The sequence below is a fragment of the Malaclemys terrapin genome, chromosome 4 (assembly GCF_027887155.1).
Source record: "Malaclemys terrapin pileata isolate rMalTer1 chromosome 4, rMalTer1.hap1, whole genome shotgun sequence".
NCBI classification, from domain to species: Eukaryota; Metazoa; Chordata; order Testudines; family Emydidae; genus Malaclemys; species Malaclemys terrapin.
The window spans coordinates 15,599,986-15,627,528 of record NC_071508.1 but is presented as its reverse complement, the minus strand read 5'-3'; the positions used below and the strand labels follow the sequence as shown (position 1 = coordinate 15,627,528).

At 43.5% G+C, this 27,543-nt stretch overlaps 1 protein-coding gene across 4 annotated transcripts in view; it reads left to right on the top strand.

Moving 5' to 3' along the window:
• The window catches only part of NFASC (neurofascin), a 192,566-nt gene extending 166,409 nt beyond the window's left edge, over positions 1–26,157 (top strand). For 3 of the 4 annotated variants that reach the window (XM_054027418.1, XM_054027419.1, XM_054027416.1), the window contains 3 exons: positions 14,874–15,005; positions 16,658–16,724; positions 24,400–26,157. In XM_054027418.1, the coding sequence (XP_053883393.1) occupies positions 14,874–15,005; positions 16,658–16,724; positions 24,400–24,628 (428 nt within the window). In that variant the 3' untranslated portion in view covers positions 24,629–26,157. Of the gene's footprint in view, positions 1–665; positions 819–4,744; positions 4,862–7,450; positions 7,607–14,873; positions 15,006–16,657; positions 16,725–24,399 lie in introns of all 4 variants that reach the window. The other variant, XM_054027415.1, reaches the window with a different exon arrangement.
• Positions 26,158–27,543: the final 1,386 nt, after the last annotated feature.

The following is a 27,543-nucleotide window of genomic DNA, read 5'->3' as shown; positions in this document are numbered from 1 at the left end:
GTTAAGAGTTAAATCTTATTTAAAGGGGACTTGATGCTCTGAGCTAACGTCTCTTCTCAGTTACATTGGGTGTAAAGTGGGGAGCAGAAACTGGCCCTTCTGTTCATCTTCCAAGAGGACATAAGTAGGTCACCTTTTTTTTTTTTCTGTCATTCCAATGATGGCAGTTCTTGCTGTTTAATGAATAGAGGTGGTGGTAGGGATTTAAGGCAGAGCAGCCGAAAAGAGAGGCAAGTTGTTAAGCCTGGGAAAGGGAATAAAACCAACAGCCAGCCCAGAACAACACTGGGGGCTATTTGTTTGGGGCCTGAGCTCACCCACTTCCTGCTGCGTTTCACGTGTTTGTTCTCACTCACCTACAGAATTTTTTGCGTGTCCCTTTATCCAAGAGATTCCAGGCACCCCCACACACCCGCCTCTGCTGGCGCTGAAGTGCATGACTGTTGCTAAAAATGTGCACTTGGAAAGAAAATGAAAACTAAGCTTCATTCTCTCATTTCAGATGGTTCGGTTTGTTCCCCCTCTCCCACCAACTCCTGTTTTTCTCTGTGTCGTGCCGCGCCACTCTGCTTTCTCTCTCGTGCGTGCGTTTAGCCTTTGGGGATGGCAAGAGTTAAGGATATAACCTCTTCTAAAACTGCAGTTTTTACATTTCCCTCTCCCAGCTGCAACCTCGTTGCCTACAACTACAGTCAGTCTAACCAGCACTACAACCATCGCCACAACCACCACCACAGCTGCCACAACCACTACAACCGTCGCCAGCACTACAACCACTACGGAGAGTGCTCCGACAGCCACCATTAAGCAGGACTTTGGTACTACGCTTTCCTATTTCCTCTAACCCACCTAACTGTAGCTGGGCCTTTCACCTATTTCATGTCCATACTCAGGTTTAAACGACAAGCCAAGGATGGAATTTAACCCAACAAGTGGGGGACTTCTTAGTGCTTTGGGGATGGCTTAGCAAGAAATCGGAGGAAATAGGACATAGGCGTCAAAGCACAGGACTAGTTTACAGGCGTTTGGGTTCTAATCCAACTCACCGTGCCTCAGTTTGTCCATCTTTACAATGGGAATAATATCACGCTCCCAGGAGTGGTGTGATTTTAATTAACAAATGCAAAACATTTGAAAAAATTAGGTGGAAGACAATACAGAAGGTCACAAAGTATTATTAAATCTTCTATTACCATCTCAGAAAAGGGATTCTATTATTATTATTATTATTATAAAGAATTCCACTTCAAGTAAAGCACAGCAACTGAGGTAGCAGACCCATTATTGTGCATGGGATTCTTTTGGTTTATGCTTACCGCTCTCTTTGTAGTACAATCTAGATATATAGCCCATGGGAAATTTGGGGAAGTATTTAAAATTGCAAGATGCAGACAAGTTCCATCTTTGGGCCAGGATCAATTTATCCCGTGTCTCTGCTGGGAGGACTACATCCTGCATTTACATGGGGATGGACTCTCTAATGTAACAGGATTCTAAATATCCTTAATCTATTGACAGGGAAAATGGAGAGAGGTCTCTGTTGCTTTTTAAAAGAGAAGTTACAGTAATTGCATCTCTGGTAAATAGACTGGTACTTACAGATAAATCATTACATTATCATTTGTATTCACTAATCCAAAAAGTGCACTAAGCTTGTGGCAGAAGCTAATACAGTCAAAATAGTTCATAGTTAAGACTCAGCTCCTGTAGACAACTGTACATGTAAGAATCATGTGTATGTTGTTCCTCTTCATAGAGGAAAAACATCACACTGATTAGTAATGAAAATAAAGAGGATTCTTTATTGGGGCTGCTAGATGCAGACAGAACCGATGCTTCTCTCTAGCTCCTAGAGTAGCTAAATGCCTTGTCTACATGATAAAGTTACACCAGTTTAACTCAAGATGTTAAACCAATGTAAACCCCTATCTATTCACCCACATATCAGTTGAGCTGAAATTGATTAGGAACATGTTTAAGCTAAGCTGCAATAAGCTACTCAAACTGAAGTAAGAACATCCATAAGGGGTTTGGACTAGTTTAACCAGATTAATTCATACACCAATTTAAGTTGAAGAGATGCAACTTTCTCATGCAGACCAGGCCAAAGAGACTCGGCTGCCTAGTGTTGCTACGCAGGATTTCCACAACTAAGCAGCATAAAAGGATCTGCTACCAGAAAGGTCTCAGACAAATTACTACATGAGAAATGTTCTCAGTAATTGAAAATAGGCAGTATCTCAGAAGCAGTATGTACTACCACAATACAGAAAAGGCGACACTGAAAAGACTCATACCAACACAACAAGATAAAGAAATCAGCAGTGTTCATCTCAAACCATGCACCAGAACATAAGCTGAGAGGTCATGTATTAATGCAGTTAGCCCAACTAATTTTATTACCAGTGTCATGACAATATAATGCAACCTTTTTTAAGAGGAGGGAAACAAATTCTGGGCCATCATCTCATGATTTGAAAGTATGTGGTTTTTGTTAGGTATCCACAAAATGACCAAATCAGCATTTTTGCAAGTTTTTGTTTTGTTTTGTTTTAAGTGAATCGATTTTCAGCTGAAACGAATTTTGAATTATGAAATTCAAAACTGGAGAACATTTTAAGCTGTATTCTCAGAATGCACACCATTTTAAAGTGAAAAATTGTGAAAATGCAGAAACTTCACATTTAAAAAAAAATTTAAAGCCTTTTACAACATTCTTCTGCTTCTGGGAAGTCATTCAATAAGACAAATGGGGCCCAGTATGCTCCACCGTCAGTACAAGAACACACCCACACAATGATCCTTGAAGCATTAACAATCCTCTCCTAGGCTGCCCCAATAACTTCACTGGTTACTGATGGTCTGGTTGAATTTATCTCACTATGTAGCAATCAATAGAAACTGCTGTGTTCTGAAACAGGAACATGTTGAAAAACTGTTCTCTCAGTTGACTCCATCCTCTTATTCCGTGGCCAAAGCCCAAATTTTACTTGCTGTGCTCCCAAAATTGTCAGTCCCAACCGTTCAAAAATCTTGCGTGAGACTCCTCTCCCCCCCCCCACCTCAAATCATGAGGATTTTATTTAAATAATAAATTTGGGGATCTTTTTCGTTTGCCTTTTCGGTTTTGGAACCTTTAGGCTGCACTCGGTGCACGTTTTCAAACTTTTCTTGGCAACAAGAAGGGTAAGAAACTCCTTTGCAATCACCTGACTACAGCAACTGGGCTTTAAAAAAAAAAAATGATAAAATGATGGGAGTTAGCAACACTATGCAGCATTGTAACAGCTATGACAGCATATCACTTGAACCCCAAGGTACATGAGTAGTCTCATTGACGTCCATGGGTCTACACACCCACACACATAAAGCTAACAACATGCAGGAGTCTTCACAGACTTGGGGCCTTGACTGTGATTTCTTGGGGTAGGGTTCCTGCAGCAGTCTCTAGTTACTCCATTTGTCCTGACTGCACATTGTGCATCCAATGGGATTGCATGGCCCTGAAGAATCAGATAAAGAGATACCCTTTTGCAATCCATTTATATTATGGAACAATCTTCCATTTTTTAAGAATGAGTTTTTTTCTGCCGAGTACAGGAACGGAGTCAGAAATCACTAGCATTTACTTTGCTACACCAAAGTCTGTGCAACTGTGTCATGTAAACATCACAATGTAATTTCTGCTCAGGGCTAGTCTCAGGGCCGGCTCCAGCATTTCTGCCGCCCCAAGCAAAAAAAAAAAAAAAAAAAAAAAAAGCCGCAATTGGCGGCGGCAGTTCAGTGGCAGGTCCTTCGCTCCTAGAGGGAGTGAGGGACCTGCCGCCCCGGAATTGCCGCAGGTGCTGCCCCTCTCCCTTGGCCACCCCAAGCACCTGCTTCTTAAGCTGGTGCCTGGAGCTGGCCCTGGCTAGTGTACACTGGCAACACTAAAGTGCTGCCACGGGAAATGCTTTAACGTGGCTTGTGTGGTTGCAGCAGAGCGCTGGGAGAGAGCTCTAAAAAAAATCACCTGCACGAGGGGCATAACTCCCAGCGCTGGGAGGTGCACTGTCTACCCTGGTGCTTTATAGCGCTGAAACTTGCTGCGCTTGGGGGGGGGGGTGTTTTCACTCCCCTGACATCCCCAAGTCACTTTGCAGGTGCAAGCTACAGTAACTGGCTCTACTTTAACATAAAGAGGTATTTACTCACTCTCCAGAGTAATATTGACATTGCTCAACTTGAAAGTCACTTGTGGTTTTGCTAGGAACAGCTTGATTGCATTATCCAACATGTAGTTTGTAGACTATTACCAGGGAAATGTTCTTTCCCAGTCCCTCCTCTAGATTGTGGTAGTGAGCGCGTGCTTCTCTCACCTTGGGTTAGGCACTCTTTTAGCTAGACCATAGGAGTTATGATACAGCCATTCGTTTATCAATAGTGTAAGGCAGAGCCTCTCTGAATTTAAGAACTGAGTTACCTAAATACACAAGCTGTGATGCACTCTTGATTTTAAACTCACCCATAAGGCTGAAGGTTCAGAGTTAAGAACCTGCCAGGTTCTGAATTTACCAGTGAATAAAACATGCCTTAAGCTTTGTAGCATACTTAGCTAGGAGGGCATATCCACCAACTAATGCAAGGGGCTTTAACTTTTGTAATTCTTAATAACTTTGAAATAGTTTGTCAAACCCAGATGTGAGGTTAAGATCCATGTGTGTATAATCCAAAGTACTAACTCCTGTTCTAACCTGTCCACCAGCCACGAATGGATCATCCATATGGAACGTAAAAGCTTTCACTAACAGTAACTGGGCAAACATCACCTGGAGCCACAATTTTTCTGCTGGAACTGACTTTGTGGTTGAGTATATCACCAGTAAGCATCAGACCGCGTGGAGATACTGCAGGGCTGTTATGCCATTAGAGATCCTGTCAGGTCTCAGGTTTTCAAAGAGCCCTTTTAAGCAATATTAACTGCAGTGTATTGAAACCTACTGTCCAGCCTGTTCATGGGGGGGGAAATATGCAAAGGATTCTCTTTGCCACTAAGAATGCATTGGGATCGTGTGTTTTGCCATTCTTCTAAATGCAATTACCTTCTCCTTTCATTTCTTGCAATGGAAGGTTCAGGTCCATGCATTCTGAATTAACAGGGCTGCTCATTTGGGAGTCCAAAGAAAGCTGTAAAGGCTGCAGCTTGTCATGAGATTAAGGGCTATAGAGAAAGAGCAACCAAATTGTGAACAAAATGCTTAAGGAGAGGGAAATGAATACTTTTAATAGATAATCTATGGTGCAACAGTCAAAAATAATGTACCTGCTTTTGAATGAAAAGGGCAGAATCATCTGTGATCAGTAACTCCTATATAATAGATTTCGTTGTCTCTTAAAATTACGGGGCTCTACCTGGCCTGGAAATTCAAAGCTGGCACCTGTCGCAGTTTGGGGGTGTTTTTTTTTTAAATATTGCTTTTGTGGTGTCAATAGGCAGATAGTAATGAACACTGTTTGCAGCTGTTTCCCGAACATTTCATAATGTCTGGTATGAATTTAAACAGTCTGTGATTCTTGACAGTGATCCAACTTTGTTTACAACATTGTTCTAGAGATGAACTCACACGCTACTTAGAATCCCTTCGATTGCCGGACAGTACCTGTTCCCTCTGTAAGGCTTCCACACCTTTAATTAGCAGGCAAAGCAATATTTGCAATTCTCAGCACTGATTTAAGGAAATTACTTTATCTTCTTCCCTTTTGCATCATTATCCAGAATTTGAAATACTCATCAGGCTCTCAACTCCCTGATGCTTGCTCTTAACATAGTAAAATGCAAAGCATTTCTCTGAGCTTCGGATGCTGGTCTCTTCCATCCCTAGTACTCTCTTTCACTGCAGAGAAATCTTAAACACATACAGCTTGTGCCTAACATGAGGCCAGATGAAGAAGTCCCTCCTCAGGACAGGCTCCAATGGGAGTTGTGCCTGAGTAAGGATTTCAGGATCTGGGATATTCACAACATCAGACGATGCCTCCCAAATCGCCTTTCAGGAAAACTCCCCAGGAGACCTCTTATTGTTGATCCCCAAAAGGGTCTAAAGATGCTCCTATATCTTGGAAAACTGCACCTATTCAGTTTTTGCAAACCGCAGTGGAGTTGAACTGCTCAGACAAACTGTAGTGCTGGTTTCCATTTAATTCTTTCAGATTCCCTCGTCACTGGAGCAACCATACCCCTTCTGTCTTTGGTCAGAAGGTACTCAAAGAGCTTTCCCGCCTCTTTATACTAGTGCCAGGCATCTAACACAAAGACTGAAAATTGTCACCTCCCACCGTCTTGGCTACAGCATATACCACAAGCACCCCTAGAGGGAAGGGCTGTCTGAGTTTGGGCTATCAGACTTTCACCAATCTGTTCATTCTGTGCTAACACAGTCTCACCTACCCGTTTAAATTGCCTGCACCCTGATATGTTTCAAGCCAAGGGTACAGTGTGGTATTCGCCATGCAGCCAACAGGCTTTTCCATAACTCCTGCCTCAGTTTAAACTGGACACAAGTGCTGAGCCTCTATGTAGCATTCCCTTTCCCCTGCTAGACCACCACAGCGGTAGGCATTTACTCATTTGTGATACAGGTTGTCCCAATTTTCTATAATCCCCAAGCAAAAAAATACCCTTTTCTCTGCTGAGTGCTGCAGATTTTATTTAAAGGTATAAAATATGCCCCACACATGGTCCCAGGTTCAATCCTCGTGTATGGCCGGAATTGGGTTTATTACACATGCACTAGGGACTATCAGCAGCACAAGACCCTGCCCATTTGAGCTGAAGAAGCAGCTTCCCAACCTGCAAGAGGATCTATGTGGGCCCACCACTAGCAGGGCCACAATCATGCACATTGAGCCAGTCTTTGAAAATGCTTACAATCCTCAGCGATTCATTAACCAACATGAACAGATGTAGATTTCCATCCTGCAAATAAAACTGGTGTGAAGATGCTGCTATCAACCCCTTCTTCTCAAAGGCTTGAGAGACGGCCTCTAACCCCATGCCCTGTAAGTGGGCAGAATGGCTTTATCAGATCAGCGGGGGTAGACAAATTCCAGACCCCTCCTCTGTGAATACACTGCTCTGATTTCCCCCAGACACCCAAACCTAAAGACTGGTTAGCAAAAGAGCTCCACCGGGTTCTAACAATAGAGAGAGGTCTCCTGGGTGTTTACGAAGGCATTTTCAGTGCAACAAACGGAGGTGCTATTAAAGCACTGTCATTTACCTGTATCACTGCATTTTCTATATTCCCAAATGGGCAGTAATCACAGACACTGAGGACATTAAGATGTTATGGCCCCGGTCCATCAAATTATATTATTTCTGCTTCACAGAGAGGTGTAGCATAATGCAGTCGACACTAATATGTCTGAGCTTCCTGCCGCCTGGTTTTGATGTGAGGTTTCTGTTTCTCAGGTAACAATACAGTGAGATCTATCCCTGTTAAAGCTCAGACCCCTTCCTCTGTGCAGCTGGCTGACCTGACCCCCGGGATGACGTACCAGTTGTGGGTTTTTCCCAAATGGTCTAGCCCCAGCGAAAACTCTTATATAACCTTTACGACAAGCTCAGGTGAGATGGGTTCCAGCTCCACTGTGTGATGCCTTTCCAAAATATTTCATTCCATCCTGAGCTTTACCACTTGTGTGCTGTATCTTCTTGCTGGGGATGCTTGGCCATGACCATGCATGGAGCACATTTCATTCACTCCACCGACATTGTGCCCTCTCTGCCCTTATTATAGCCCTGGCTCAAGAAGCAATAAAATTTCCACAGTCAGATAACGTTGTTTCAACTGCAAGTTATGAAAACCAAAAACCCTGGTGCGGCCAATAATGGAACAAGCTCCATTTGAAACAAAGAATCCTACAATAAGGGTAGAGATCATGCACTTGTCACGCAGCTATGCTTAAAACATTAAGACAGACTCCTGCAAAGGATCCTGGTTGTTACAGCAGGCTCTGTGTTTGCACTTTCACTTGTGTGCTGCTTCTTGTGGTGGTGGTTCTGGCACAGCAAAGCATCTGTGTCTTTATACCTGGGTTATTGCAGTAATGGGTGTTCATACATTCATGACAAGATATGGATGAGGAATAACGCCAGGGGAATGTAATGTTTGTAGAAGGCCCACAGAGATGGTCACAGAGGGGTACGTGCATAGGACTTTACAGATGTATAAGAAGGCAGGTATAGTACTCCGGGAACGACATGTTCAATTGCATGAGCAATTTTCCAGGTTTATCACCTGACTGCATTTTATAGAATGCTAATTATGGGCTTGATACAGAGCCCACTGAAGCTAATGGAAAGACGCCTATTGACTTCCATGGTTGTGGGATCAGGCCTCGTTTATTTAAAACTTCTGTGTTATCATTCCATGAGTTTTGGTAGAGCCATAATAGGGATAACATGGTCAGCCATGGATTTTGTGGCAGGCACCTCTCTGTGATGCCTGTTGAAATTTGGCCCTAAATATTTATTTGAAAAACAAACAATAACCAACCTTTATGTAGGACCTTGAAAGCAAAATATAGTGCTCTACAATCTCTCTTTAAGTAGGAAACCCTGAAACAAATTCTATTTGCACTTACATCATGCAGTGTTCCAGACAGAGATGGGGAGGAGAATTTGGCCTTTCTGTATCTTATTTGTGAGGTTCAAAGTATTTGTGTCCTTAACTATATCGAGTTATCCTTATACCATAAGATGCTAACATAACGAGACAGATGAAAAATGCTAATATTCGTGCAGCGTCTTTGTATAACAATGCACAACTTTGATAAAATACTAGCAAGTATACGGTACCTTGGAAGTACAGCCTGACCTTGCCTGGGAACTGACTCAGTCTGATCTGCCTCTTTCATCTCTAACCATTATCATCCTGTGAAAAATGGTGAAACCCACACCACAGGGTTCCTCTTATCACCATCTTTGTAAAGAATCCTTTAAGGACAGCCTTGGGGGGAGGAGGGTTAGTTTGACTTGGGTTTTTCCTATTTCTATACTACTTTATATTATGTGGTGCATGGAGTACGGGTGTTCCTAGCTAGGGTCATTTTTGTGGCTATGGTTTTAGAACTGGAACCTCAAATCAAAAAAATCCTAATTTTGAGCATTTTGGCTTCAAGTCCCTAAATTTTTTTTTTTTTCTATCTCCTAGAACTGGAAGGGACCTTGAAAGGTCATTGAGTCCAGCCCCCTGCCTTCACTAGCAGGACCAAGTACTGATTTTGCCCCAGATCCCTAAGTGGGCCCCTCAAGGATTGAACTCACAACCCTGGGTTTAGCAGGCCAGTGCTCAAACCACTGAGCTATCCCTCCCCCCGAAATCTGAGCTTGCCCCTACAGTTTCGGTTTTTGTTTGGATCCAGAATTGAAAGGAGGCTATTTTCCAGTTCAGATGTGGACTGGAAGGTTTCCAGAACACCTCCAGTTGCCATACCTTAGCCTTGATTTTGTCTCTTAATTCTGAATCCCAAACCTAATCCAGATCCCAACACTATCTTCTTCACCCCCTCACCGTTTCTATAAGATGTTCCTATTTTCTTCTTTGTGAATAGCTGTAAGTTGCCAATTTTAAACAGACACCTCTCTTTTCCTGCCTGCCTCTTTACCCCTTCTTGCGGGGCTCTCATGCATAGGAACTAAAAGGGAAATCAAGGTCCAAGGAATCCAAAAAGCAAGTAGTTTGGTTGATTTTGATATGCACTATGCATTTATTTTTGTTATTCCAAAGCCCACATTTTCTATATTTGAAGGGCTCCTTATTATACTGGCATTAAAATTCAAAGATTCACCATCTTTATTCCTCTGATAAAGTCCAGATGACTACCCTCGCCCTATCACCATGGGATCCACAAAGCTATCAATCGTTTATGCATGCATGCATGCTGCAGTTTCATTTTTATCCTGGCTGGATGCTATTGACGTGAGGGTTGACAGCCCACTGCCCCATCATGTGCCATCATTAATGTTTTATGACAAGAAAGCACTGTCCATTTTTTTTGGTTATGTTTTGCAAATATCTATTCTAGAGGTTGCTGCTTATTTATCTGCATTCAAATTGAAATAGCCCACCTGCACCGCGGCTGCAGTATACTGCACTCTGACTTCTCTGCCGACGCTATTGAGCTTTTGGTTAATCAGAACAGTGCTTTCCAGTTGTAAGTGATGCTTAACTACAAATGTAGCTTGATTTAAAAAGAAGGGGGGGTTCCTTTTTTCACCCCTTAAAAACAGGGGAAGGAGGATGCAAGTTTCACAAAATGTGCCAGTTACATTGGTACCTAGAAATCAACAGTGTATAAAAATCAAACTAGCACTGGATGCATATTTTTGCTGCATGTCTTTCTGTGCGCAGTATTTTCTCTCTCTCTATATATATATATACACACACACACACCTCTCTATATAAATATGTATGCGTGCGTACGTATGAACACACACACACACACCATTGTCTACAAAAATGATCAAATACGCTAGCTTACAGTACTGTTAGGACAACATGTGGCATAATTACCATACAATTAACGTAGTATTTTTCATACAGTATAATTATAAGATGAGATTTTTCAAGACCACCTAAAGGGCTTGGATGCTCAATCCCTGTTGATTTTAATGAGAATTGGTTTCCTGGTTCTGGGCAGCTTTGAAAATCCTACCCACAGTTAACCCCACATGCAAATTTTGGGAGCAAATTAGCTGCCATACAAGCAACAGTGCAGTGAAGCCGACTCTAAAGACCACCTACAACACGAAGCACAGTGTCGTGAGCTCCCTCTTTAAACCCAGTCCAAGATTCAGCCTTCAGAGAAACGGCACGTGAGTTTTGCTAATCGCCCGGTCAACGGTTTACGACCGATTTCGCTGTCAGTTCATAAACTTGTCATTTTTAGTCAAAGCATGTTTTGAATCACAGTTTATAATTAATTCAGGAAATCCAGTGTCAGCGCAACGGTGTTTCAAATCGATTCCTGTTGGATTACCCGGCTTCTTTCTTTTATTTAGCTAAATTGCTGGCCTTGCATAAAGGCAGATCAAAACATCCTGTCAAATTACAACCACCCACCTATTCCCTTTTTTCCAAACGCTGTGATCAGTCACTCTGTTTACTCTAAATACAGGTTTGCTGTAGGTGTAATTTTGGCATCACATGATTTTTTGGGGGGTAGGGATGGCAATTATAAGCCTACTTTGACAGTAGCCCAGTTCCACTATCCTAGTGAGAGACCCTCCCGTTACAGTCTGTTTAAAACACTCCCTGCGGTGGCAAATCTGGCCCCATTCCACATAGTGGCATGATGCTTTTCTTTCAGGCGGTTTTTGCTTTCAGTTAAGAACCACTCCATTTCTCAGCATTGTTTCCCTGTAGAAATCCCATCCTGTTAGCATTGCTAATACAATTTCCTTTCATTTCAAAGCTCTCCAGTATAATTTTACTTCCCCCACCTCCACCACGAACATTGTTACTCTAATTCAATTCTCAATTCCATTGAATTATCTCACCCCTTTCATTATAAAAACTTGCATCTTTAAAGAGGGTTCAGCTCCCAGAGTGGGTCCTTTGGTAGAAAAGGAGCATGCACAGAATACCAGCTGACAGTGTTAAAGGGGGAAATATTTAAGCTGGCAGCTGACTCCCATTGAAAGTCAATGAGAACTGGACACCTAAGGACAGATCTACGCTACAGAAGGTTTGTCAACACAGCTATACCAGCAAACCCTCCTAGTGAAGTTGCAGCTTCTACTGACAAAAATGTGCTATTTCCGGTATATCTTATACCCATTTCCCAACAGCTATACCAGAAAAAGTCATTTATGTTGGTATAACTGTGTCTACACTAGGGTTTTGGCTGTATAATAATGTTGCCTTTTTTTTTTTTAAAAGCAGCGCGCTCAACCAACACTACCATACCAGCTAAAGTTTCTAGGGTACAACTGGTCTGACTCCCTTTTGTGCCATTGAAAATCTCCTCCTAAAAATCTTGGGTCAGATCCTCAGCTGGCATAAATCCATAATAGAGCTGTGCCAATTCACCATGCAAGGTTCGAATTCCATTTTGTGCCATTGAAAATCTCCTCCTAAAAATCTTGGGTCAGATCCTCAGCTGGCATAAATCCATAATAGAGCTGTGCCAATTCACCATGCAAGGTTCGAATTCCATTTTCATTAGTAAAAACTCCTTCCCCCCCTCCCCTTGAACTATCCTAATTTTTGTAGCAGTTTAGCTAGAAACATCCACTCACTAACATTGGGGTTTCAATTTGATCAGGGTTCAATTTTTAGTGAAAGCATGAATTATCATGGCAAAAAAAGATATGGAACATCCTGAAGTTGTGTTAAAGGTATGGAACCCCCTGGATCTGGAATGTTTAAAATTAAACCCATTTTTGACAGTGTTGACCAGTATATCATGCCTCTTTTAGATAGGCTTTTATGTGTAGGTTTCAGAGTGTATTTTTAGGGTGTTACTTTGTATAGTATCTCTAAAAACATCACGTTACCATGTTTGAGTACAATCCAAAAATGATCAGTTTGGGGAATGTATTAAGATGGAATTAAAGTCTGATTCTGTGGCTTTTGCTCGTATGAGTAGTCCCATGGACTTCAACTGAAACACCGATGCAAGCAAGGCTTGCAGAACCTAATCAGGGATCATCCTAAGAGAGCTTCCCAACAGAACATGCTTTCCCCCACGTTGTTCATATTCTGTATCTTCATCTAAAATAGCTGATATAACATCAGCACTATTTGGCTGAGCAAGTCCTCCGTGACCACTTGTCATGAAAGAATTGGGTGATTCTAAAATGTGGGTAACTTCAAAGTTCTCAGGCATTATTTGTTGCTGACATTCTGAATAAGGACATTAGATGTGCTTTGTCACCGCATGCGCACAGTTCCCATTCACCTTACTTTGAATTGAATGCATTCAAGTGGAAATACCCAAAGGGAAAATATCCTTCCCACCCCTCCTGACTTGAAAGCCCTGGCATCTGATTTTGCAGTCCTTCGTGGAATTTTGGCCTGAGTAAAAAATTGCAGGATGGGGCCCACATACACTCGGTGCAATGGCGCTTTTGCCTAACTGCGTGAGGGTTGGTCCAAAGTAGAGTTGATTAAGTTTCTAACTGTATGAGTGTGTTTCACTGCTTACGATGACCTGTGCCTATGGAAGATGGTACTGAGCACTAGATAAGCTGGGTGGCTGACTGGCTCTGAGCCCTTGTTCACATTAGAGTTTGATATTGTTTACCTACCTAGGTGACATTAAACAAATGTAGCATATTAAGGATTCTGGTACTGCTTCCTCATAGCCAATGTCAGTTGAACAAAAAACAAACCCAATCTAGTTGAGGATGTTTTCTTTATTACAAGAGAATTAACAGCAGGCATTCGCTATCTTAGTCCTGTCAGAACGAACCCGAGTAAATTCTGGCTCAGATTTTTGATCCCATCAGAGTCAGAACCTGGCAGTCCCCCATCTCTCTTGCCATGAATATCTATATTTACACGGCAGTCTGGTTACGTTTAGCCCGCTGATGCAATGAAGGTTATTCTCTGCTCGGTTTTGCTGAATACCAGGTGCATGTTGATTAGGAGAGCCAGGAAATAACAGTGAGTTGCTATTTATAGGCTAGAGCTTTGTTTGTCCTACTGTGTTTAGGAGCTGCAAATACCCATTGCCCGAACGTTGTAGGAGGCGGCTCAGGGATTGGAGTTAAGTGTTGGGATACTTTTCCTTGCTTAATATTAAATTCTGATGGATGGCCTTGTCGTATGAAATAAGCTGTGTAATACAGAGCCCCCTCCAGCGAGGAGACATACCATCTTTCTGGGCTCTAGGGCCAAGACTCTTCTTGGAATCCAAGGATTGCTCATCATGGATCTGCCATCAGGATCTCCACTAGGAAATCTGCCTAGGAAAATTCTTGGGTGCTAGATATAGCTCCCTGACCTCCTCACTGGGCTGGACAGGGTCAACCGAGTTCAGCACCCGTTGTGGCAGCGCCTGGTCACCACGTTTCCTCACATCAGTGGGGATGGCTCTTTTCAACCCAGACTGGCAGAGAATTTGACACCTTATCAAACAAGATAGGTTGTACCACCTAGGTACTGGTCTATACTTGGGCAATGCCCAGAGCGAGCAAGAGCGGTGGAGCTACACCAGAGCTGCCTTCTAAGCAAGGAGTTAAAAGTAGAGGTAGCCTGGTTAATGGAAACTCTGGCTTGTCCTAGCTTAAGAACCAGTGCTGGAGCAACTATATCAAATGCTGACCTGGGGCTATTCCCTAAGAGATTCTCCCCAATTCTGCCACTGCATGCAGAGAGCACAGCAGAGTCAGGGAATTTTCTATATTTAGTGCTTTGTTCTAACTGTGTGCCAGGAAAATAAAAGCTTTTCGCTACTTCCTGGATGAATTTCACACCCCATTTATGGGGGCCGCCTGAAATATAGCTTTCTGCTTATTTCCCCATCACTGTAAATGGAGGATCAAATCTGTTACCCAGCTTCTTCTGCCTTTATTTTTAAACACCCTTCATTAATCTGTACTAGATCCATTTTATTTATGTTGGTTGCGATCCTCTGCCGTGCACAGCTCCTGCCAGAATTTTGAGTTGACAAAGCGTTAAAAAAAAAAAACCCAGCCCATATTCCCATGTAATCTCCGATACAAACTGATCAATACACACACAATGCAGAAACGTGGTTGTAGAGATGGATCGTTTGTGAACTGGTGAATTGGGTTTTCCTAGCCCCTTGGCTCAGTTTTTTAGTTCTCTCTGCTGTTAGATTCTGCCCTTTTTAACTAGTTTTCTTGAAATTCCTCTTACCAGCTTATACCAAGAACCACGTGGACATTGCAACCCAGGGCTGGTTTATTGGGCTGATGTGTGCCATTGCGCTTCTGGTTCTGATTTTGTTGATAGTGTGCTTCATTAAGAGAAGCAGAGGCGGGAAATATCCAGGTAAGAGCAATATCCAGCACTGTCTTATTCACACTGTTGAGTTTAAAGAAACCCCTAAGCTTTCCGGAGCTAAGTCAGCTTTACTCATCTCCGCCACCCTCTTCTGAGTCAAAGGGTTTTTATTCCTCCCTGGGATGAAAATTAGTGGTACCAGAAAGAATTTCAGTTAATTAAAGGTGAGGTGAGCGCTCCGTGCTATGCTTGCTATGCAGGAGAAAGGTTGCATAGTTCATTGCTCTTGTTAAGAGTGACCTGACATCTGCTCAACAAATAGGCTTCTCTCTCTCTGCAAAAGGATCTCTTCCTGCAAACATCTCATTGAAATCTTCCCAAGGCAGAGACAGGGCTTAGGAGAATTCACCCAGTGATGCCCCCTCTATAGCCATTTGAGTTGCTACACCTTGGTATCCAAGAACCATGGTAACACTCAGTATCTGATTCTGCAAGCCCCTCCATATGTAGGATTCCTATCCCATACAACACAGCCCTGTAAGCAGAAAGCTTGCAGGACTGGGCTCCAGGTAAGATACAGGGCAAACATCCTGCAATTACTTCATAGGAGATGAGAGAGAGAGAGAGACAGACAGACAGACAGACACACACGTGAGGTCAAATTGCAGTATTAATATGGCCTGTGTTCTGATCCCAATGCAGATAATTCCTTCCAGGAAAGAGAATAATACTGACCCCTGGGGTTAATGTCGGGCACACTGAGCTGCTCAGATGAAAGGCTACTCTGCATGAAGTACAATAGCCAGCATTTGCCAACAGCTACCCCACAGTAATATTATCAGATCATTACTTCCCCTTTACTTAGAATGGATGCATCTGTTTACTGTGTGGCAACAGCTGGCAAATGTTGACTCTTTAAATTGCTTCATCTGTACAACACTGGAGTCTCATTAGAAAGAATTAAAACCACGAGCATAATAATTGTATCTCATGCACCACTTTAAACCCACGCTTAAGGCTTGATACAGAAATGGATACAATTGGCACCCTTAAAATCCTAGTGTGTCCCATTCCCGATAAAATCTTTCACGGTATTTGCAACATTCCTCATTCTGGGTCTAATTCACCTTTGTAACACTCCACTTTTACATCAGTAAAATCAAGGGAGTCATGCCGGAGTAGTGGTGGTGAATCAGGCGCTCTTAACGCAGGAAATAACCACAAGGAAATACCTTGCCCTACCAGTGGCAAGGTAGATACTGCAGTGTGAGATTTTACTAGTACCCACTGTAGACACAGGTGAACCCAGGGGGCCCTTTCTGGCAGGGATTGTGTGATACTTCTCTCCACTGACCCCTACAAAGTTATTCTTTGATTTCTAAATAAACCCATCCTAATAGAATGACAGCTCTTTTGGAGATTAAAAATATGAAATGATTTATAATGACTTTCCCAGTACATTTGCCAAGGGCTCTTGATCAGATGTGTGAGAGCATTGTCTCAATCAGTTTCCATGTCAGTTACTGTCCTCACTTTGTATTCTCCTCATCCACCTTCCTTAGCAAAAAAACCCAAAAACAAAAACAAACAAACAAAACACACCCACGAAAGGAGGTCGTCCTTGAAACTATGCAGCTAAATTTTTTAAATCTATCATATTTAACTTAACTTTTGCTTGGTGGTGTGCTTCTTTATCACAGTGCGTGAAAAAGTTGAAGTCCTAGATCATGAAGACCACAAAGTAGATGATCCATCATTTGACTACAGGTATGTCTCTACTTGGCATGTGTGTTCAATAAGCCACTTCTATCCCACCACCTGCCCGACTCAAGTTTCACCCCTCTCTATTCTCTCCCCCACCCCACATAACTATCACCAAGGCACCGCACTGTCTCATGAATTACTTTTCACCTTCCTTTTCCTCCTCCTCCTGTCTCCCACTGTGCAAGATCTCTACAAAAGGAGACATTCCCGCCTAAATTTCCAGAAAAGCACCAAACTAGAATGTTCTAATAAGGTGTCCTTTCTCCACCCTCTGCATTCTCAAGGCAGAGAATGCTCTGACAACAATCACTTGGGACAAGATCATTCTCCTTGGGAGGAAACTGGCTTCAGACACACACAGTGACACACCAAGAGCCAAAGATCCTCAGACAGTGCAAGGCTATTACAGCCATTTGACACACTGTTGCTCAGTCTTTTTCTTAGCATTAGTGCGCTATCTAGAAAAGAGATGTCCAAATGCTGTTCAGATTAGCTCTCAGGGCCTGTAAGAACTCCATAACACACAGAGGGCGACCTGTATGGATTCAGATGCCAGGCCTTACCCTAGAGGATCCCAACAACCTCCACTGAAATACGCCTTTCACTGCCTAACAGACACTGCTCCAACAGCTGGGACCTACCCCACATCCTATCAGCCCCTCTCAAACTCAATGGCATCCTTGAAAGAACAGCAGCCAGGTCCCCCATCCAGCCACGACAATACTTTAACAAGGGGCTAAGTGAGTTTCTGTGGCTGTCTGCATGTGGTATTAGGAGTCTGGTGGCACCTTAAAGACTAACAGATTTATTTGGGCATAAGCTTTCGTGGGTAAAAAACCTCACTTCTTCGGATGCATAGAGTGAGTTACAGATGCAGGCATTATGTGTCAGTATATAATGCCTGCATCTGTAACTTTCACTCTATACATCTGAAGAAGTGAGGTTTTTACCCACGAAAGCTTATGCCCAAATAAATCTGTCAGTCTTTAAGGTGCCACCAGACTCCTTGTTGTTTTTGTAGATACAGACTAACACAGCTACCCCCTGATGCATGTGGTATTGTCTTCATGGCTCCACATTGGTTTCCTTGTTGCTTCCAAAGAAAGAAAAGAGGTAAAATTGCCAGCTCTTTAATTTCCTTGCCTTTTACAGTATTAGTAACTGGGATGGACCGTGTGCCTGCTCCTTAGCGTGTCTGTAGCTTGCTTTCACATTATGATTTTCTTTTACTTAAGTAATTGCAGTGAACCTTTCCATATAGGCTTGATCCAAAGCCCACTGCAGTCAATGGGAATCTTTCCCCTGATTTAATGAGTTTTTAGATTAAGCTCTAGCACAATATTCTCAGCATTACTTGATAAACTGAAATACCAGAGATGGGAAGGACTTATTTAAAATGCAAAGCGAGCTAGGATGCTTTGGTATCAAGCTGCACAGGACTGTAGTGCCCCAGACAGCTATATGAATAAAAGGCAAAATAATTGGATTCTTTTGGACAATCATATTTGTGTCATTTAGTAGCAAGCTGCTACAGTAATTATGTTCCAGTCGTGGCTGTTTTTCTCAAGAGGATGCCATGTGACCAGAGCTGTTTCGTTTTCTGCATGGCATATGCAAAGCTACAGAATGCAAATAAACCCCCAGCAAAAACCCACCTTGGTGGGCCCGACAAACAGAAACTCCTCCTCCAGACTCTCAATCCCTTGCATGTTTGGGCTGTGGATTTAGAGCTCTCATGCCATGACATTGGAACGTCAGTTTGCACCAACTGTTTGCCTGGCCTGTCTTCTGTCGCTGCAGCCACAGTCTGTGCCCCCATAGTTGAATGTTCATTTTGCAAGAGCAGCCTGCTCCGTGCACGCCGGTACGCTGACGCCGAGCCATCTGTCAAGCACGCGCTGGTGAGGTTCTGACAAGATAATCACATGGAAGGGACTTGCTTTGTCTATCACCTTTTGCCAGTGCTAAGAAGCCAGCCCAGATGGCTCAGTGGGACATAGCAGGACTGAAACACAATATGGTTTATTAGCCTGCAGACAGCCAGAGTGAATTTATTCACTCTGAGAGGCTGTTCTGCTGGTGGGAAATAGTTATTGTGAGAAGGGTAAGCTCACCTTGACAGAACAGCTTACGAAAGTTAATTGCAATTTATATTAATGACTGTAACTTATTTTCCATGCACTGTGTACAAGTCCGAGGACATCCCTGACCAGGACTTGAGAACAACAAAGGACCAACTAGTGGTTCCATTTCAGGTTTCACCCTGGGCCCAGCACACATGGGACGGACTCTGGGAATTTCATCAGTGTTATTGGAACCCTGTGCAGTGCAGACATGAGCCAAATCGCTGTACATCTCGCTGTTGGGTCTCGGTTGTTTAATCTAAGTAGCCACTCGGTGACCTGGCACATGCCCTTATAGGTCGCTCCCTTAACAGCTCAAGGTCCGTTTTTTTCTGCATGGACAGGCACCCTATGGCACTGTGTGTAAGAGCAGGGGTTTGTCCTGGAGCCTGAGGCCAAAATGTTCCTTATTTCCACCCCCAAGCCGGCTGCATTGCAGGGGTATTTATATAAAGCATTTACGAAGCATTATTGACTCTAGGGCACCGTGGCTATTTAAAATGCTATCACCACCCACAGATGGAAGAGGAAAACCCAGCTCAGCTTGGCTGCCATCCTTCAACAAAAGGAACAGTTCCGTAGGGCTCCATTTACTGCCCAAGCACCATCCAGGCAGCAGGACATTTGTCAGGACAATGGAAAGGGATCGGAAATGCCTCTTTATTGCTAATATGTGGTAGCCCCCACTACATGCTGGGTGCTTTCCAAAGGCTTAAGGACAGCCCCTGTTCTGAAGAGCTTGCCATCAAAAGGCAGAGGTCAGAGGGAGGGAAACAACAGACAACTTAGATGCAATTTATATATAAAAAACCAACAATATAGTCGGTTGTTTGTTTGGGGGGGGGTTGCTACGTCAGTGGAGGTATTTTTAAAGGGGGCTGTCTCCTTATAGTGTATCCTAGCGGTCACCTACCTCTCGGTGCTATCAAGGGGTTTAACTGGGGCAGATTCTACCCCAGAGCGACTATTGACTTCGGCTCTGTCTTCACTACAAACACTGCTGAAGCACTTCAGTGTAGAAACTCACTCCAGCAATGGGAGGGTCTCTCCAATCGCTCTAGCTAATCCTCCTCCCCGAGAAGCAGTGGCTAGGTGGACAGAAGAATTCTTCTTTCGACCTAGCGCTGTCTACACCTGGGGTTAGGTTAGCTTAACTCCGTCGCTCAGGGGTGTGGATTTTTCACACACCCCGAATGACACAGTTGGGTCAACCTAACTTTTTAGCGTAGTCCTGGCCCGCGTTATGTCAGCTTGTGGAAGAAAGTGCCACTCAGCATATAAGCGTCAGAATCTGGCTTTAGATTAACATTGGTGTAAAGTTCTGAGGTGCTCAAATCACAGGACCTTGGAAGTGTGAAGTATCATTACTAGCACAGCATTAAGCATGCAGTGCAGAACCAGACATGACAATACCATCTTCTAGCTGGATTCTCTTCCAGAGAATCAGACCACAATGTCCCAAGGTTACAGAGAAGGGTGGGAGAAACAAGGCCTCCCTTAAGCCGACAGAGAGGAAGGTGAACCTGAAGAATTGGTATGAAGAGTGGTTGGCTGATTAAGATTCAGAATGGTTATGATGTTAGGCTGAAGGAAAGTAACAAATAGAGTTTAAAAGGAGGACAGAATTTGAGTGGACGGGAGTTCATTGGTTTCCCTCCACACAAGCATGTCTGATATGCGCTCATCTTGCCCTCACATCTGTTATGCCCCGTGCATGCTGCTTTCAAATCTCTGCAGCCTGTAATTACGAGATACTGTTGCATCTCTTTATTCCACTGAAAGAGCAATGGTCACCCTGCGCAGAGGCTGAGCTGAGGAGCCTATTTTCAAAGTGGGAGACCATTATCTTTGGACAGCGTTCTGTGCCAGTGCCTATGCCTCATTCTACCAAACGATTCCAATGGAACTTAGCGCTGTGGAGGGGGAAGTTGGCTGGAGAGCTCAGGGAACCAGAGCCTTTTACCTGTAGGGCTCCAATTCACTTCCAGCCCAGACTGACTGACTGACAGACATGGTGCTCTCTGCCAGCTGTTCAGTGACCTACGTATAATGAGTTCAGTAGGTCTCATTTCAATTCCCAGCGACAAAGTGTCGATATCACAAGTACTGCCAGTCCGTCCACTGCAGCCAGTCTACAGCAGAGACCAAGAACGGAATGGGCCACGGAGATAGAACTGTCCTCTCATCCCTAGAGGAGGTCCCACTGGGCCTTTCTGGGAGGAGCCTGCGGTCCCTGGACCAGTGTGGGTCACCTTCAGGTTCCAGGGCCGTCAGTGCACCACCTTTCACCAACATGACATTCAACTGAAAAATCAAATTGATGAAAGGGGTGGAAAAAAAAACAGGAGATCCACTCGGCTAAGCCTTAGCCAACTTATTCTAGATGCTGCCACGGACAGCAGTGACTGCAGGCCATCCAGTTGGCTCCCAGGACAGGAACACCCTGTAGCACATCTGCAAATATCCTGTTTTCTGACTGCCTGATACTTGTTTTTTAATTCGGTACTAACTTTTGAGGGGGAGCCAGTGAGGTTCAGCCAGCGAGGAACGTAACACCAATTCCATTTGGTATAACGAGGCAATTGGCCCCTCGAGGAATGCAGTGGTGTTTCAGCGCCTGCCCCTTTAAATGCATACCTCATCATATCTCTCTCTGATCCGGCTCTTTCTGCTTCTCTCTGTTTTATTCCCATTCTTTCTTCTCCTTTCCACCTTGTCTATCCACATGGACCATGAAGGTCTCTTGAAAGGTAGGACCCATGTGCTGCCAGAAGTCCGGCACATTTAGCTTTTTCTTCGAGCTGTTTGTTTCTTTCATAGCTGACATACTCCTTACCTTTTGCCCCTCTACCTAACATATTAAACAACAGTCATCTCCCTCACACTGAGATTTTGGGCACTTCATGTCCAGCAAGTTGCATTCCACCTGAAAAACATTCAATGAGTTGGGAGCACCTATCAGAACCAGTTAAATTTTAAGGGCCCAATCTGCAACCTACACTTATGTGACTAATCCTTATTCAGACAATAAATCCAACTAGCTTCAGTGGGACCAATTGCACAACTAAGGACTACTCACATAGGCAAGGGTTGTGGGGGGGGGGGGGTTCAGGTTCTGAGGGAGATGAATTAAGAATCCTCAGGTCAGCTGCTTGCATGATGCACCGCTGATGTATTGACCACAAGAGGCACTCAGTCTATGCACTGTGTGGAGGAGCTGAGGGAGTGAAGACAACAAAACCACAAGCAAAAAGATATTAGGCCTAAACAATCAGTCAGTTATACATATTGAAATCCCACCTCTCTCTCTCTCTGACCCATGTCACTCGTGATCACGCTTCCCAAACGGTGCTGAACTGTGTGCTCTTATTTTCTCATACACACATCCAAAACCATGAAAGGCCATTTTAATGGGATTAAGTTGCATCAATGTGCTAACGACTCTACACATCACCTTCCTAATGTACTAACAGGACACAATAGAACCAAGAGAGAGGCAAAGCCAGGGGGTGGGTCTGGAAAACTTCCTTGCCCTGACGTCTGGCCCCGCAAACAACACCTGAGGAAAACTTTTGATCCAGATCCATTTTTATCTGAACCCACCTCAAACCTTGGGAAAGGAGATTTCAGATCCACTGTTCTGGTTTTTGCCACTCTCTGTGTATGTTATTGGGCTTTCTAAAAGGCGGCACTGCTTGCAGATTTAAATTCTTAACAAAGAAGCTGCTTGTAAAGCTACCATGTTAATTCTTAGCGTGATGCCAAGTTAACACAAGGCCACAAGCATTGCTTTTGTTGTGCTACTGGATTTACAAAGTGCTGTTACAAGGTAATATGATAGAGAGCTGCAAAATGCTCTGTGGGACACCGAATCCCTCCTACATTATGGGATGCTGAAACCATCACTTAAATGGCATGGGATAGATTAAATGACCTAATAGGTCATTCCCAGTGCTAAGCAGCACTAAGCTCTATGGGCCAAAGGGCAGCTCCCAATGTCCTCACAGGATGCACAGCTCTGAGGGAGGAAGTTGACTGTCAAATGCTACAACCTGAATCTAAATGATCAGGGGCAGGAATGGGAAGGAAAAGTGAAAATAGCTGTCAATGGTTTATCTCTGTATTGAAATGAGTTGCGTTGTGACCGAGCTTTGCCCAACGCTTTACCTGCAGAGTAACCATTTATCGCTCAGTTGCTGCTTTGATGGCTGGAGAGCATTACAAAAGAGTCATGAAACAATCGTTCTTTGAGCTTATTTGCTACAAGTAAGGAAAGTGCATTGTTTCCACCGAGAGCACAATACCCAAAGCATAGCATAAATGCTGCTTTCAATGAGGTACTGCCCGAGTGTAGGAAAGCTACAAAAAATTCCTCATTTTTCTTTCAAATGCTGGATTATTTTTTAGATTGATGACTCAGCAAAAGCAACTTTGGACCATTCCAATTTTTTCCCTAAACTTTAGCTTGACAGAGACCCCCCACACACACACACGCACACACACGGCCAAGAAATAGTTGCTTATTGTGTAGCCAATTTTGAAGCAGACAGTTCTAAATTTGAGTCCTCAATTGAAAAGACCCACTAAGAGAAAAATTAAATTTGACATCTAGGATTTCAATAGAGGTAGCATCTCTACTGGACATAGGAGATCAAATAAGGACACATTATTAACTGATATGAAAGGCATCTCTTTCGTATACTGCAGTCCACTCACATATTATTCATGTGTGTGAGACACACGTCCTTGCTATACAGGGGAAATGCAACTTTTTTCCTGATTTTTGTGAGATACGTCTCTGAAAAGTGTTTTTTCTATGGGCTTGCTTATTCTTTCTGGTAGAAAACAATATAGTTTCATAGTGTAAAATGTCAGAAGTGTTAAGGATGAAGACTCAAACAGATTAGCCTCAAACAGACGAGATGAAATGATTGAAAATAAACTCCGAGAAGTGAATTTCCGCAGGTACTTGAGAGATGCACAGATTTTGGCATCCTCCCCCCCTGCAGTACTTTGAAAAACAACAACCCCCAATTGCAGGTGGGCATGGCTATCTAAAGGACAGATTATGTCTGTGCAAGAGAATCTGAAAGTGAAACTCACTAGACAGAAAAGTGGAACCAACTATTTTACTGTCCAAGGATGACTGAAATGCAAAAAGTAAATAGAGAGGATAAACAATTAAAAGGAAAAAAATTGTAATGTTCTTCCCAATTGATTGAGCAAAGGATTATCTATAAACTAGGTAAGGACATTTGTTTTCCTTAAAAAAATAAAATAAAAATGAGGCTGGGTTTTCAAAAGAGTTAAGTGTGCAAACTGCACATGCAGCTGTGTGCCTAATATAAGCAGGCAATTACTGCAGCTGTATTTGCATAGCAGGGGAATTGTGACTAGCCATTTGCAGTTACAGCAGCCTGATTTGTTTGTACATTTGAATCTTGTAAGCAAACACACTGGATTTTATTTGAGAAACCAGCCCCCAGTTTTTAACAGTGTCCCTTGAACACCACACTGTCAATTCTTACTGTGTGTATCTGTCTTCTGCCATCCAGCGATGAAGACAACAAAGAACCACCAGGTAGCCACACCTCCTTGGACGGCACCATAAAGCAGGAAAGCGACGATAGCTTGGTGGATTATGGAGAAGGGGGCGAAGGGCAGTTCAATGAGGACGGCTCCTTTATTGGCCAGTACACAGTCAAGAAGGACAAGGAGGAGACAGAAGGCAACGAGAGTTCGGAAGCCACATCCCCCGTCAATGCTATCTACTCCCTAGCGTAACAAAATACATTGAAACCACAACGACAAATATATACATAGCCGATGGGGGTAAAACCGCCGCCACCAACAGGAACCCGAGTATGAAAAAAAACCTACGAAAAAAGATCAAACAAAACCAGACCAGTCCAGGTGGTCACCAATGCCATCCTCTCCTTAGCAAACAAGTGAATGGCAAGGATTCATGGGGTGCTAACGTGTTGTAGCTGTAGCTGAAATCTGAGCTGAACCAAAGGGGCCAGAGGAAGAGCAGGATGCACAGGTTCCACACCCTGGGCTTCAGAACTTGGACCGCCAACCTCTCCCCATGTCTTCTTTTTTAGATAACGCAGCGCTCTCTTTGGTTCACCATTTACACTGCTGAGGTTTCTGGTTTTTTCCTTTTTTGGGGTTCAAAGTTATTTTTCTTGGAGAAAGGTCCCAAATCAGAGAAAGGGGGATGGGGATACAAGGCCTATCCAGGTTAACAGCAGCATGAAACCACACCAGGAAGCAGGAGGGGTCAATCAGCGAGGAATAGAAACAACACGTTACTGTATTAACGGGACATTCTCTGGGACTGTATTTGAGATGGACGTCTTTACAGCCAACACCTCGCTCATAACGCCTCCAAAACAAGTCAGCACCGCAAAGACCCTTCCCGTAAGGTGAAGCAGCACTGGGCCCCGGAGGAAGACTATGCCCGTGAGGTTTTCATTGGTGCAGTTGGATCTGTGTTATACCTCTTATTAATGCTAACCATCCACATTGGGTTCGGTCACCAAGGAACCGATGGGTGAGATTACCCTGCGTCCATGCTACTTAGCAACAGTTTTTGGGTTTTTTTTTTTTTAAAGGGATGTTGGGGAAGAAATGTAGGACTTGATTGAAGACAGACAGATGCAGCTCACCTGACTCCAAGCGACTGCTCAGCCACTGGATAAATGTGGGACACTCTTATTTTATTCTTTATTTTATAAGAGAAAAATATAACCCCGCAAACCCCACTACTTTTAAGGAAAAACCCATAAATCAGTGGGAAGCAAAGAGGAAGGACCAGTATTAACATAGGAAAAAGGGACTAAGGGTTGATATCATATGTCCAGTCACCTAACAGCCGTGGGGGTGGGTAAAAGAACAAATTATATTAATCCAGCATTGCAGCTGCTGCTAAGCTCCTTGAAAGTTTCAGGGATGCCCAGGCCTGTAAATGGCAAAGACGCAGGACATGGGATCTCCTTCCACATGATTCCGATCAATGGGGTGTCATTCAATTTGTTCTCAGTTAAAAATCTCCTCTTAGCCTGGTGCAGCGGCCTTTTCCCCTTCGATCAATCACCCCACAGGAGAAATTTCCATGTGCTTAAGGCTGCATGTGGGACACTCATCCGTTTTGTTATTTACATATCAAGACAACTCAGTTCAGCTAACCTGCTAATACGCTGTAATAACATGTCTTTATAGGAAGTTCTATCATTACAATGCTCTTCCATATGCCTTATACAGCTTCAAACTTCCCCTGAAGTTTAATAAACTAAGAGTATTCACCCACAGCTTAAGCCGCTGACGTGAGTCTGTCAGTCCACTAGGAATGAGGATGCCTGTGTAGCCCTTCCAGCTGAGAAAGCATGGATCATTGTAGAAGATAGAGTTTTATAATAGCCCGTACTTAGTGGCAAATGCCGTGTGTCTTCTCCCCATCTCGTGCACTTTTGAAACCAAAGGTACCTTTGCTGAGAGAGATCAGAGGACTTCAGACAGTTTCACACTTATACAATGTTAAGCAGGGTTTTTGTTTTTTAACTGAAGAAGATGGTTCTGTTGGACATAATGGACTAAATGCAGTAGGATTCATACAATTGTTTTAGCTTTCAAGCTACTTTGCTACAAAGACATCTTGCTAACAAAGATGTTTAAATAAATAAATAAATAATTGAGATATCCCATCTCCTAGAACTGGAAGGGACCTTGAAAGGTCATCGAGTCCAGCCCCCTGCCTTCACTAGCAGGACCAATTTTGCCCCAGATCCCTAAGTGGCCCCCTCAAGGATTGAACTCACAACCCTGGGTTTAGCAGGCCAATGCTCAAACCACTGAGTTTCTACTAAAAGGGATAGTTTAGACACAATGTTTGCCACATTCCCTAAAGCTGCCATGATATTTAACAGCTCAACTATTTTGCATTTCTAAGAAAGAAACCCAAAGTAGGTCCATTCCTATGTAACACACTCAGTCAAATCAAGCAAAGAAACAGGAGGGAGAGTTTAGCTGTGGCAAAGAAGTTAGATGCACCATGTGAATCAGAATGGGTCACAGACTGCTGATAAAGGACTGCCAAAGCTGCCTCCTACGCATAGGGTTACTCCTGCTAACATGGTCTAAGCCACAAAGGAAATCACCTGCCACGGTAGTTCACTTTTTCCTTTAGAGGGAGAAAAATCGTAACCATCGCTCTGTTACTGTCAATGTAAATGCATTATACCCAGAGGCTTAATTCTAATGGACTCAGCTGACATTGTTCCATAGCAAGGGGAGACCCATAACACTCAGTTCCAGGGAAGAAAGCAGACACGTCTGAACAGTTTATAACACACTAAGCCAAATTTCAAACAGTGCTGAGTTTAAGAGGACATGTGGTGTACACGTCTGGGATCATCATTTAAAGCAATGCTGTACACACAGGCCAAATCACCGGTGTAACAGCCTCCCCAACCACCCACCCAGGAACATCACAGGGAATGTACCTAGGAACCACCAAAAGCACATGCCTCTGTCATTTGATCTAAAGGAGTGCCTCCATTGGCGGGTAGCAATAGGAAGTTTTTATCCTCTCTCTGGACCAGCCACTAGAGGGGGTTGAGACACAATTAATCACCATATTACACCTGCACCCCTATGGAGTTGCAAGGGTGTTATTGAGAGCAGCTTGGCCTGTAATT